The sequence below is a fragment of the Thalassophryne amazonica genome, chromosome 16 (genome assembly GCF_902500255.1).
Source record: "Thalassophryne amazonica chromosome 16, fThaAma1.1, whole genome shotgun sequence".
NCBI lineage: Eukaryota > Metazoa > Chordata > Actinopteri > Batrachoidiformes > Batrachoididae > Thalassophryne > Thalassophryne amazonica.
This window is the reverse complement of record NC_047118.1, coordinates 63,951,228-63,964,185: the sequence shown is the minus strand read 5'-3', so window position 1 is coordinate 63,964,185 and position 12,958 is coordinate 63,951,228. Positions and strand designations below refer to the sequence as shown.

The 12,958-nt window shown below is 45.2% G+C and overlaps 1 protein-coding gene across 2 annotated transcripts in view; it reads left to right on the top strand.

Annotated features, from left to right (window-relative positions):
* LOC117527672 (serine/threonine-protein kinase/endoribonuclease IRE1-like) overlaps positions 1-12,958 on the top strand; it is an 81,949-nt gene that overhangs the window by 40,685 nt on the left and 28,306 nt on the right. For both annotated transcript variants that reach the window (XM_034190117.1, XM_034190116.1), the window contains exons 7-9: positions 2,758-2,859; positions 2,940-3,201; positions 6,871-6,949. In XM_034190117.1, the coding sequence (XP_034046008.1) occupies positions 2,758-2,859; positions 2,940-3,201; positions 6,871-6,949 (443 nt within the window). The remainder of the gene's footprint in view (positions 1-2,757; positions 2,860-2,939; positions 3,202-6,870; positions 6,950-12,958) is intronic.

The window sequence follows — 12,958 nt, the reverse complement described above, 5'->3', positions numbered from 1 at the left end:
GCTGTAACCAGGTTTCTGTAAGGCAGAATAAATCAATATGTTGATCAATTATTATATCATTTACCAACAGGGACTTAGAAGAGAGAGACCTAATGTTTAATAGACCACATTTAACTGTTTTAGTCTGTGGTGCAGTTGAAGGTGCTATATTATTTTTTCTTTTTGAATTTTTATGCTTAAATAGATTTTTGCTGGTTATTGGTGGTCTAGGAGCAGGCACCGTCTCTACGGGGATGGGGTAATGAGGGGATGGCAGGGGGAGAGAAGCTGCAGAGAGGTGTGTAAGACCTCTCTGCAGCTTCTCTCAATGAGCAGATCTGATTTGATGCAGGTGTTAATTTGGGGGATGAAAATTTACAGGGTGATTCCATAATTTTTTCCTCAGAATTGAGTGATTCCATATTTTTTTTCCTCTGCTTGGTCTAAAAAAGTAACCGTTACTGACTGCCACAATCTTTTTTTCTTGATTTCTTATAGTGTTTCTTAAAGCCAGAAAGTTGCCATTTGAAATGACTTTAGTTTTGTGTCATGTCTGTGATCTGCTTTTTTTCTACAAAATTAAACAACTGAATGAACATCCTCTGAGGCCGGTGATTCCATAATTTTTGCCAGGGTTGTATAACAGATCAGACTTTTTATAAGTCATCTGAAGCTCAGACATCGACAGCATGTGTTGACAACAGCAGCAATATAGTGGCTAAAAATGTCAGAAAAATAAATGATTATTAACCGAGTGAGAGGTCTGTACAGGGAAATATCAGACCGAGGTGTTGACGGTGCGAAAAACAGAGGTCTGATATCCCCGTACAGACTGAGTAAGCGAGGTTAATAATTCATTTATTATATGGGTAATATGGCCAAGTGGTTAATGTGCTTGGTTTCAGTGCAGAAGGTACCCACCCCTGCCACATTTCTCCATGTAATGTGGAGTTGCATCAGGAAGGGCATCCAGCGTAAAACCTGTGCCAATTCAACATGCAGATCCACCTTGGATTTGCCGTGGCGACCCCGAGTGCAAACAAGGGAGCAGCTGAACGGACTTACTACGAGGGTTAGGGTTAGAAAAGTATCCGACCTTTTTATTTTTTTCAAAAACCTGATGGATTTGAATCACGTGTGCTTGCATGAGCCACCCTTAAACCTTCGTGCGCATGAAAAGAGTGGCGGCAAAATTCATTGGCATGAAGCTGATGGCGCAGCAAATGCGCCTCCATGTTGAAGTCTCACGGGACATGTTGTGACATGCCCAGCTTGTCAACCATTCGGAAGATTCAGACGGCTTTCGGTGGCTTTTCAGTCGTGTGACTATCCGAGAAATTGTGGACAAGCTGGACGTCACAGCATGTCCTGTGAGGCTTCATCACGGAGGCGCTGTTGCTGCGCGTTCAGCTTCGTGCCGATGAATTTCGCCGCCACTCTTTTCATGGCAAAATCTTCTTTCACAGTGGAATGTGCCGAAAAAGTGCTGATGTCCACCTCTTTCGTAATTTCTCGGATAGTCACATGACGGTCCCACATCACCACAGTGTTCACTTTGGAAATGATCCGGTCGTTTCAGCGTGTTGTTGCCAATCGGAGCTCGGCGCGCTCTCCACCGTTGTGCGGACGTCTTTAAACCGGTTGTACCGCTCCTTAATCTGTGTGATGCCCAGAGGATCGTCACCGAAAGCCGTATGAATAATCCAAATGGTTTCCACCTGGCTATTGCCCAGTTTGTGGCAAAATTTGATGCAGTCGCGCTGCTCCAGTCATTCCGCCATTTCCTTGTAAAGAAAAAAACGACGAGAGACTCCACCCATCCTCACACAAAGGCTGCTTACAAGCAAATGATGCAACCAACAGGCGTGAAAAAAATCACGCATGCGCACGAAGGTTCGAGGTTGGCTCATGCAAGCACACGTGATTCAAATCCATCAGGTTTTTGAAAAAAATAAAAAGGTTGGATACTTTTCTAACAGACCTCGTATATATAGCAGTGGTCTCCAAACTATTCCAGAAAGGGCCGAGAGGGTGCAGGTTTTCTTTGCAGCCACTGACTCCAGCAGGTGATTTCACTGATGAACTCATCCCACCTGCTCCAAGTGATGTTAATCAGTGAAATCACCCGCTGGAGTCAGTGGCTGCAAAGAAAACCTGCACCCTCTTGGCCCTTTCTGGAATAGTTTGGAGACCACTGCTATATATATATAAACACAAAAACTTAGTGTCACTTGAATATGCTGCTTACGGTGTTGGGCTCATTCACCTTCTTCACCTCCACTATCTTAACAGATGGTCCAGTCGTTAGCTGGTAAGCTTCCAATCTGTGTGTTTTTTCCAGTGCTGTTTAGATATTTGAGTACGTTCATGTCTGACTTGGTTTTTCTCATCATGTTTTTAGCTTGCTGGTTTGTAATGAAAATATACGTTGTGGACCGATTGTCATGGTAACTGGTCAAATATGAGAAAATATCAGACCGGTAATCAGCCAATCAGAGCGCAAATAAATACATTCTGTTAATTTAGCGTAGGTGCTGTGGTGGGCGACACTCAGATGCTGCACTACAGTTGTAAAAACCATGCTGTTTATTCTGCCGTCATGTTGGCAACATTCTATTGAAAACAATTGCACATGTGAACACAACAGGCAACATACGTACAAGTGACAAAAATTATCGAGGTTCTGCCGACATAATAACTATCATGAGATGCCATGTCAGTGCAGGGCATCTGATTTCATCTTTCTGTGTGGGCATGTCTTCTTTATCCTCATATTAGAATACACCATCACCATGTATGACACCAAGAGCCGAGAGCTGCGCTGGAATGCCACCTACTCTGACTATGCCTCCACCCTTCCTGATGATGACACCAAATACAGTAAGATAGCTGGAAACACCTCCAGTGTGCTCTAAAGTTAGAAATCTGTGCCATCATGTTTATGCTCTTTGGTCCTCCAGAGATGGCTCATTTTGTGTCCAATGGGGATGGTCTGGTGGTGACTGTGGACAGTGAGTCTGGAGATGTTCAGTGGGTCCAGAACTATAACTCTCCAGTGGTGGCTCTGTATGTTTGGCAACGTGAAGGCCTCTGCAAGGTTCCACATACTAATGTGGCCGTGGAAACCCTGCGTTACCTCACTTTTATGTCTGGAGAGGTCGGCCGCATTACTCAGTGGAAGTATCCATTTCCCAGGGAGAAGAAGCCCAAGAATAAATTCATGTAAGATGATGACTGGAAGTAACACTTTTGTTTAATTTTTCTTTTTCAAAGTTTCCTGTTATAGATAGATTTTTGAGGGGGGGTTGGTCTTCTTTTCTGATTGTTACATTGTTGCACTTTATTTGTAGGGTGAATCTTACATGGTGTAAATGTGTAGTAAACTTTTTTTTCTGTAGTCATGAGGATTATTTTTACTTTTAAAGTACGAGATGTACATACTAACACATTTATTCGTACTGGTGCAAGCCGCATTTGATATTCTTTCTCATGTACTGTCATTTTAATGAGCACTTATTAACATCATAAGTAATGAGTTTGACTAGAATTTACTCACACCTTCTGAGACTATTGTTTGAAGTCTGCTGTCGCAAGTACCTGCCATCATTTTAAATGAAATGTGGGTGTTTGTAATTGCTTCTTGTAGTAAGCCTGTATGTAGTCCTATCAACTTGAGAGCATTGCTGCCCAACTTGGGGTACCTCTGGCCACATTTGACCCACATTCCCCTTGTTTTTCATAATTATTAATAATTTACTGTTAGACTGGTTTATTATTTTGAAATTATATTTTTCATTTAGAATGTTAATGTTCTGCAAAATATAATGCAGGTTATTGTGTGTACAACCCCAATTCCAGTGAAGTTGGGATGTTATGTAAAATGTAAATAAAAACAGAATGCAATGATTTGCAAATCCTCTTCAACCTATATTCAATTGAATACACCACAAAGACAAGATATTCAGTGTTCAAACTGATAAACCTTATTGTTTTTGTGCAAATATTTGCTCATTTTGAAATGGATGCCTGCAACACGTTTCAAAAAAAGCTGGGACAGTGGTATGTTTACCACTGTGTTACATCACCTTTCCTTCTAACAACACTCAATAAGTGTTTGGGAACTGAGAACAAAGCTTTGTAGGTAGAATTCTTTCCCATTCTTGGTTGATGTACGACTTCAGATGTTCAACAGTCCAGGGTCTCCGTTGTCATATTTTGTGCTTCATAATGTGCCACACATTTTCAGCGGGCGACAGGACTGCAGGCAGCCCAGTCTAGTATCCGCACTCTTTTACTCCGAAGCCATTCTGTTGTAACACGTGCAGAATGTGGCTTGGCATCGTCTCACTGAAATAAGCAGGGACGTCCCTGAAAAGACGTTGCTTGGCTGGCAGCATGTGTTGCTCCAAAACCTGGATGTACCTTTCAGCATTGATGGTGCCATCACAGAGGTGTACGTTGCCCATCCCATGGACACTAACACACCCCCATACCATCACACATGCTGGGTTTTGAACTTTGCGCAGGTAACAATCTGAATGGTCTTTTTCCTCTTTGGTCCGGAGTACACGACGTCCATGATTTCCAAAAACAATTTGAAATGTGGACTCATCAGACCACAGCATGCTTTTCCACTTTGAGTCTGTCCATTTCAAATGAGCTCGGGCCCAGAGAAGGCGGCAGCGTTTCTGGATGTTGTTGATGTATGGCTTTCGCTTTGCATGGTAGAGTTTTAACTTTCACTTGTCGATGTAGCGACAAACTGTGTTAATTGACAATGGTTTTCTGAAGTGTTCGAGCCCACGTGGTAAGATCCTTTACACAATGATGTCAGTTTTTAATGCAGTGCCGCCTGAGGGATCGAAGGACACAGGCATTCAATGTTGGTTTTCGGCCTTGCCGCTTATGTATAGAAAGTTCTCCAGATTCTCTGAATCTTCTGATTATATTATGGACTGTAGATGATGAAATCCCTAAATTCCTTGCAATTGAACATTGAGAAACATTGTTCTTAAACTGTTGGTCTATTTTTTCACACAGTTGTTCACAAAGTGGTGATCTTCACCCCATCTTTGCTTGTGAATGGCTGAGCCTTTGCGGATGCTCCTTTTATACCCAGTCATGACACTCACCTGTTTCCAATTAACCTGTTCACCTGTGGAATGTTCCAAACAGGTGTTCTTTGAGCATTCATCAACTTCCCAGTCTCTGGTTACCACTGTCTCAACTTTTTTGAAATGTGTTGCAGGCATCCATTTCAAAATGAGAAAATATTTGCACAAAACAATAAAGTTTATCAGTTTGAACATTAAATATCTTGTCTTTGTGGTGTATTCAATTGAATATAGGTTGAAGAAGATTTGCAAATCATTGTATTCTGTTTTTATTTACATTTCACACAATGTCCCAACTTCATTAGAATTGGGGTTGTATGTTGTTCGCACAACATCAAGGTTTAGTTTTGGCCTGTGGCCCTGCATCCAGTTTAATTTGTTGATTTTCAGAAAAAACGATTTGAGCACCTGTGATGGAATCTAATATTTTATGCAAATATATCTGATTGGTAACCACAACGTCAGACACCTTTTTTATACCTATATCAGAATTGGTATCAGGAGAAAAATAAAATTTGGTCATTGGATTCTTGCTTTTACATAAATCTGCCAAATATTTGAAAATGAATGTCAGCCTTCAGCCATTAGTTGGATTGAATGCTATCCAAAGAACAAGTATTAGCAAACACACACGAAACGTGTTGAAACTTTGATGCCTATGAATCATTGGAAAATATTAAATGAAGGTATGGTGATGAGAGATTGGTTGGTGTGACACAGGAAATGCAGCAGTTCTGGTTTTATACTGCAGTATCATTTTATATTTATATGCTTTGTTTATATGGGGTCTAGGTGGAATAGACAAAAGGGATTTTTCGAGTTTGACGACTTGGTGACTATTATTTAAAAAATTTTGCTTAATGAGAACTCAATTGAATTTGTTACTGATATTCTGTCACTTTATTTCATGTATAAAACTATAATATTGTAGTTTATTGACTCACATGCAATACAATGTGAGTCTATATAATGAATGATCCATCTGTGGTCATCGTTGTTGTCGTTGTTATGCGCGTGGACCCTACGTCAAAGTTTTTTCCAGGCACTATAGTTGTCAGAAGTGCCATTCATCAGGAGGCCTGGTAGTTAGAAAATCAGTTGGATTTCAGTAGAAAAACCTCTGAACAATAACCGTGAAAAGTAGAAAATGTCTTCAGCTTTATTTAAAATTAATTCAAAAATAAAAAATAAACACCAGCCCAAATGAATAGCATGCATATGAACATGTACTTAGCTCAACACTGCAAGCAGAGGAACTGCACATAAATCGACAAACAAACCATGAAAAACAGCTGCATTAGCCAACAAAATATATCCTCTAACACCTTTTGTATAACATTATTACTGTAAATTGTTGCACAAAGTTCAGTGTCAAAAATAAAGTCTCTGAAAACATACACATGTATGGAATCCCCAAAAGACACATTTTCTGACAACTGGGCCTTCTGAAAATGGGGCAGACCCCCTTTGGGCATATCATTCTGTGGAAGACAATTTACAGTCCAGTTGTATCAATAACCATCCATAGCCGTCCATGATTCAGTTTCTCCCAGATGTGTCACCAGTTTTAAATGATTACTAGAAAATACTCTTTTTGGATTATTTTGACAATTTCTGTGTTATTGAGAACTTTGATTGCAAGTACTATGTCACATTTTATGTCATAGAGTCTTTGAACTGTGAGTGAGTGAGTGTGCTGGTTGCATGTGAGTCACACAAGTTTCTACCCGCTGTATTTCACATAAGTGAGGAAGCAAATGTGCTTTTTCTCTTTCAGGGCCACGTTGTATGTGGGTAGATACTCCACTAGTCTCTATGCCTCACCCTCCCTGGTGCATGATGGAGTCACAGTGGTGGTGAGTGAAGTTTCATGTTTCTGTTTCACATCTGTCCATTCAACTGTCAAACCATCCTTTACATCACTATATTACCTGTACCTACATAGCATTTTACACATTAGTATCCTCCTGACTACCTACCAGATACTTAGGAGGATATAGCCACTAGTAACTATTTTTGATGTATTGACTTAGTGGCTTAAGGGCATCCTGTGCAGAGAATGACACAACGCACCCTCTGTGCTCTGCGTTTTTCTGTCCCGTTTACATTCTTAAGGTGCTTTGACACATTTAATCCCCACACTGTCGCGCAATTTCGTTGTGACATGCCATCATGGCATCAAGACATCTGTTGTGATGCCGTTGTGACATCCTGGATGAATATCTGCCACCTGCTGTGTTCCCAGCTGGATGCCACACTTTGTGCGGCTGGACACTGCGTATATAAATGAATTATTTCATAGCAGATTAATCATTTTCTCTGAGTTTGGCTGATGAAATCACCTCTAATTGCTTCCGGAATTACAGAGGACCGTTTCAGCTGCAGCTTTTTTCTCTTTCCCTCCCTCTCGTGGGCTTTGTGAGGTGGAGAACGCATTTGGAATAGTCTAAAAGGTCATTATTTGTAATGCTTATATTGTAATGGCTTGGTAAACAGTTCTATTTTCATAACTTCTTATGAGTATCTGTAAAATTATGTTTATGATAGATTTAACATCTCGTTATAATCATTCAGATGAGCTGCGCTGTGATGCGGTGCACTGACACGATGCCTAGCACTGACACTCAGTGTTTTTTAATTGTTTGCACAATGTTTGTGTGAAGTTCACATAATTAATGCATGACAGAGATTTTGAACATTTCAAAACTTCTTTGCGCACTTGCACAAAGCCGTGCACAGTTTACAACGAGTTTACTCTCCTGCACGGCAGATTGCGTACCAGTGCGCAGATTAAATTTGTGCAAGTGTCAAGGCAGCTTCAGTCTGGCTGCAGATGAACGTTTCATGTGAGATTTCTGCATGTGTACATTTTGTGCAAATGAGACCTACCCTGTCAAACTGTTGCCTGTCCTTATGTTTATAAAGAGACAGCTGTACTCATTACATAGTTGTTGAACTTTTTTAAGATACCAGGTGGCAGCTGCTTCCCAGAGATGTCCAAAAAACACATTTAGAGGCTAAAAATGCTTCTGGGATCAAGAAGGTAGTCAGACTATAATCCACATACTGTTTGTTAGGTGTGTTAAAAGCCTCCAACAGATGTTTTTTTTTCTGTTCGGTGGGGGTGCAGGGGGGAGGGGCAGGGAAGAGTAGAGTGCCTTGAATGGAGAGTGGCGTCAACTCAGAACATGGCTCCATTTTGAGTTCAAGTGCGCTGAACTACTGAATGGACCTTTATTGTTTTCAACATTTTTAAAAATAATTTAAGCACATACAGCAACACATCCAGGTACAGGTGCTATCAAAATACATATAAAAATAGTTAAGCTATCAAATTTACAATTAATGATTTTATTTAATTAATTTAAAGCCTGATTTGTGCAGCTGCTTCTCTGTAACTCCATGTCATACAATGACGTGCGTGACAGTTTTAAAGATCTCCGTCTCTGAATTATGCTTTATTATGGACTAATGTGACCCTCGAAAAGCTTTTCTTTCTACAATCATCACCTCCATATCAAAGGTAAGCTGTATATTTTTCTCTTTTACCAACTTCCTGCTGTAAATGTGCAGACTTATCTGATCCATTTATCAGCGTGCGTGCTATATAATATGATGGATAATATGAAGGATTAAAAGCAGAAAAGTGTCAAATCATAGCCTTTTGTGTCTGATTTAAGAGATGCATGTCAGACTTCAGGTCCCAGTCTGAACACGGTTTGAAAAACTAAACGGTCGGACTTTTAATCACAGAAATGACTCCTCTCCTACTTTCCACAAATCGGCGAGTGTTACAGCTGAACTTTAATGTGTACCTCTGCACGTCCAGACTGCTCAGGGTTTTTAATGAAAATACATTGTGATCGGAGGCACCGAACATCTACAGGAATCCTGCCTCGGGATGTACGCCTCATTAATGACTGGGGAAAAATTTCCTCTGAATTTTTTTTTTCTACCAAATGTATTTGATCCATTATCAAAATGTTATCTGCGAAAACTATTAAAATGTGATGAGAGAAGAAGGATTGAAAGCAGAAAAGTGTCAAATCACAGCCTTTTGTTGTGTTTGAGGATTTAACAGGTGCACGTCAGGCTGTGGCTCCAACTTTGAGCACAGTGTGAAAAAAATAAACGGTCGGACTTTTAATCACGTAAATGCCTCTGGTCCCACATGCGAGGGGTTAAATGGAAATACATTGTGATCGGACGGGAATTTTATCAGATGTGAGCGAAAAATCCACTGTACAAAATCAGTTATATACGATGTTTACACACACACACACTCATCTTCAAGCACTTAGTCCAATCAAGGGTCGTGGGGGGCTGGAGCCTATCCCAGCAGTCATAGAGCGCGAGGCGTGGTACACCTGTCACAGGGCCACAAACAGACAATCAAACACATTCACACCCACTCGCTCACCTACGGACAATTTAACGATTCCAATCCACCTAACCCGCCTGTCTGTTGGGAAAGTGTAGGTACACGGACCCACAACAGGGGGCGCAAATGAACGGACAATGGAGGAGGTCAAATAACAACACTTTACTGTTGTGAATGGGCACAACAAATACAACAGATTACAACAATAGACAAAAGCCAAATCACAAAAGGTGTCGTGTGGGCAGGCTTGAAGATAGGAGACGTCTGTCCAAAGCAGAACCGGAACCACACGATTTCCTCCGCCACCAGACCCCGGGAATACTGGAGCCGCCAAGTCCCGAACTCCCAGGTGGCCACTGCCTCTGCGTGTCGGACCTGGTACTGCTGGCGAGGAACAAAAAACAATTAAATGTGGGCGCGTTTGCACCCAGAAATCCGCACGGCAGGAAAACTACCTCCACCTCTCGTTGGAAAAGGAGTCGCACAAAAGTCACAAAAGATCACTGTCAAACAGTCAGCTGAGTACGTTACCTTCCAGGTAGAACGATATCTCGGCAAAGAGGTGGAGACGTCGTCCTGCTGATGTACCCCTGCCGATCAGATGATTGGTAACAGCTGTTGCAGGTGATGCGTGACAGCTGTCACCCTGGCTGCTCCTGTGAGGCACCTGCGCCCTCTGGTGCCTGGAGCCCGCACTCCAGACAGGGCACCCTCTGGTGGTGGGCCAGCAGTACCTCCTCTTCTGGCGGCCCACACAACAGGACCCCCCCCTCAACGGGTGCCTCCTGGCGCCCGACCAGGCTTGTCCGGGTGGCGGCGGTAGAAATCGGCCAGGAGGGCCGGGTCCAGGATGAAGCTCCTCTTCACCCAGGAGCGTTCTTCGGGACCGTATCCCTCCCAGTCCACCAAATACTGGAAGCCCCGGCCCATCCTACGGACATCCAAGAGCCGGCGTACTGTCCAAGCCGGCTCGCTATCGATGATCCGGGCAGGAGGCGGCGCCGGACCCGGAGTACAGAGGGGTGAGGTGTGATGTGGTTTGATTCGGGACACATGAAACACAGGATGGATCCGCAGTGAGGTCGGAAGCTGAAGCCTCACTGCGGCTGGACTGATGACCTTACGGATTTTGAAAGGGCCGATGTAACGGTCCTGTAACTTGGGGGAGTCCACTTTGAGGGGAATGTCCTTTGTGGATAACCACACCTCCTGCCCTGGCCGATACGCAGGGGCCGGGGTCCGCCGACGGTCTGCATGGGCTTTTGCCCTCGTCCGGGCCTTTAGCAAAGCAGAACGGGCGGCACGCCACACCCGACGGCACGTCCGTAGGTGGGCCTGGACCGAGGGCACACCGACCTCTCCCTCAACCACCAGAAACAACGGGGGCTGATACCCCAGACACACCTCAAAAGGGGAGAGGCCGGTGGCTGAAGACACCTGGCTGTTATGGGCATACTCGATCCAGGCCAAATGGGTACTCCAGGCCGCCGGGTGCGCGGCAGTCACGCAGCGCAAGGCCTGTTCCACCTCCTGGTTTACCCGTTCTGCTTGCCCGTTGGTCTGAGGGTGGTACCCGGATGAGAGACTCACCGTGGCCCCCAGTTCCCGGCAGAAGCTCCTCCAGACTTGCGAGGAGAACTGGGGACCGCGATCGGAGACGATGTCTGTTGGAATCCCATGCAGCCGGACGACGTGGTGGACCAGGAGGTCCGCTGTCTCCTGGGCTGTTGGGAGCTTCGGGAGGGCCACGAAGTGGGCCGCCTTGGAGAATCGGTCCACTATCGTGAGGATGGTGGTGTTACCCTGGGACGGCGGGAGGCCCGTGACAAAATCCAGGCCGATGTGGGACCAGGGGTGATGAGGCACAGGCAGCGGCTGGAGTAGTCCTGATGCCCTGCGATGGTCAGCCTTGCCCCTGGCGCAGGTGGTGCAGGCCTGGATATAATCCCGGACGTCGGCCTCTAGGGACGCCCACCAGAAGCGCTGCCGGACAACTGCCACGGTTCTTCGCACCCCTGGATGACAGGAGAGCTTGGAGCCGTGACAGAAGTCCAGGACTGCAGCCCTAGCTTCTGGTGGGACGTATAGTTTGTTCTTCGGCCCAGTTCCGGGGTCCGGGCTTCGTGCCAGGGCCTCCCGGACGGTTCTCTCTACGTCCCAGGTGAGGGTGGCCACGATAGTGGACTCCGGGATGATGGGTTCCGGTGGATCCGACAACTCCGCTTTGACTTCATCTTCATGTACCCGGGACAAGGCATCCGATCTCTGGTTTTTGGTCCCGGGACGGTAGGTGATCCGGAAGTCAAAACGGCCGAAGAACAGTGACCAGCGGGCTTGCCTGGGGTTCAGCCGCTTGGCCGTCCTGATATACTCCAGGTTCCGGTGGTCAGTGAAAACCGTGAATGGCACGGACGTTCCCTCCAACAGATGTCTCCACTCTTCAAGAGCCTCTTTCACCGCAAGGAGTTCTTGATTGCCGACGTCATAGTTCCGTTCGGCCGGGGTCAACCTGCGGGAAAAATAGGCACACGGGTGAAGGACCTTATCGGTCTTCCCGCTCTGGGAAACGACAGCTCCTATCCCTGAGTCCGAGGCGTCCACTTCAACCACTAACTGGCGACTAGGATCGGGCTGCACCAGAACGGGTGCAGACGAGAAGCGTCGTTTCAACTCCTTGAACGCGGCATCGCAACGATCCGACCAGGTGAAGGGGACTTTTGGTGAGGTCAGGGCTGTCAGGGGGCTAACTACCTGACTGTAGCCCTTAATGAACCTCCTGTAGAAATTTGCAAAGCCGAGGAACTGTTGCAGCTTCTTATGGCTAGTGGGTTGGGGCCAGTCTCTCACTGCCGCAACCTTGGCCGGATCAGGAGCGACGGAGTTCGGGGAGATGATAAACCCCAGGAAGGACAAAGAAGTGCGGTGAAACTCGCACTTCTCGCCCTTCACAAACAGCCGGTTCTCCAACAACCGCTGCAGGACCTGACGTACATGCCGGACATGAGTCTCAGGATCCGGAGAAAAGATGAGTATATCGTCTAGATATACGAAGACGAATCGGTGCAGGAAATCCCGCAAGACATCATTAACCAATGCTTGGAACGTCGCGGGGGCGTTTGTGAGGCCGAACGGCATGACCAGGTACTCAAAGTGACCTAAGGGGGTGTTAAATGCCGTCTTCCACTCGTCTCCCTTCCGGATCCGAACCAGGTGATACGCATTTCTAAGATCTAGCTTCGTGAATATTTGGGCTCCATGCAGGGGCGTGAACACTGAATCCAACAAGGGCAACGGGTATCGATTACGAACCGTGATTTCGTTCAGTCCCCTATAATCAATGCATGGACGAAGTCCGCCGTCTTTTTTACCCACAAAAAAGAAACCTGCACCCATCGGGGAGGTGGAATTCCGGATCAACCCGGCGGCTAAAGAGTCCCGGATGTAGGTCTCCATTGATTCACGCTCCGGTCGTGAGAGGTTGTAC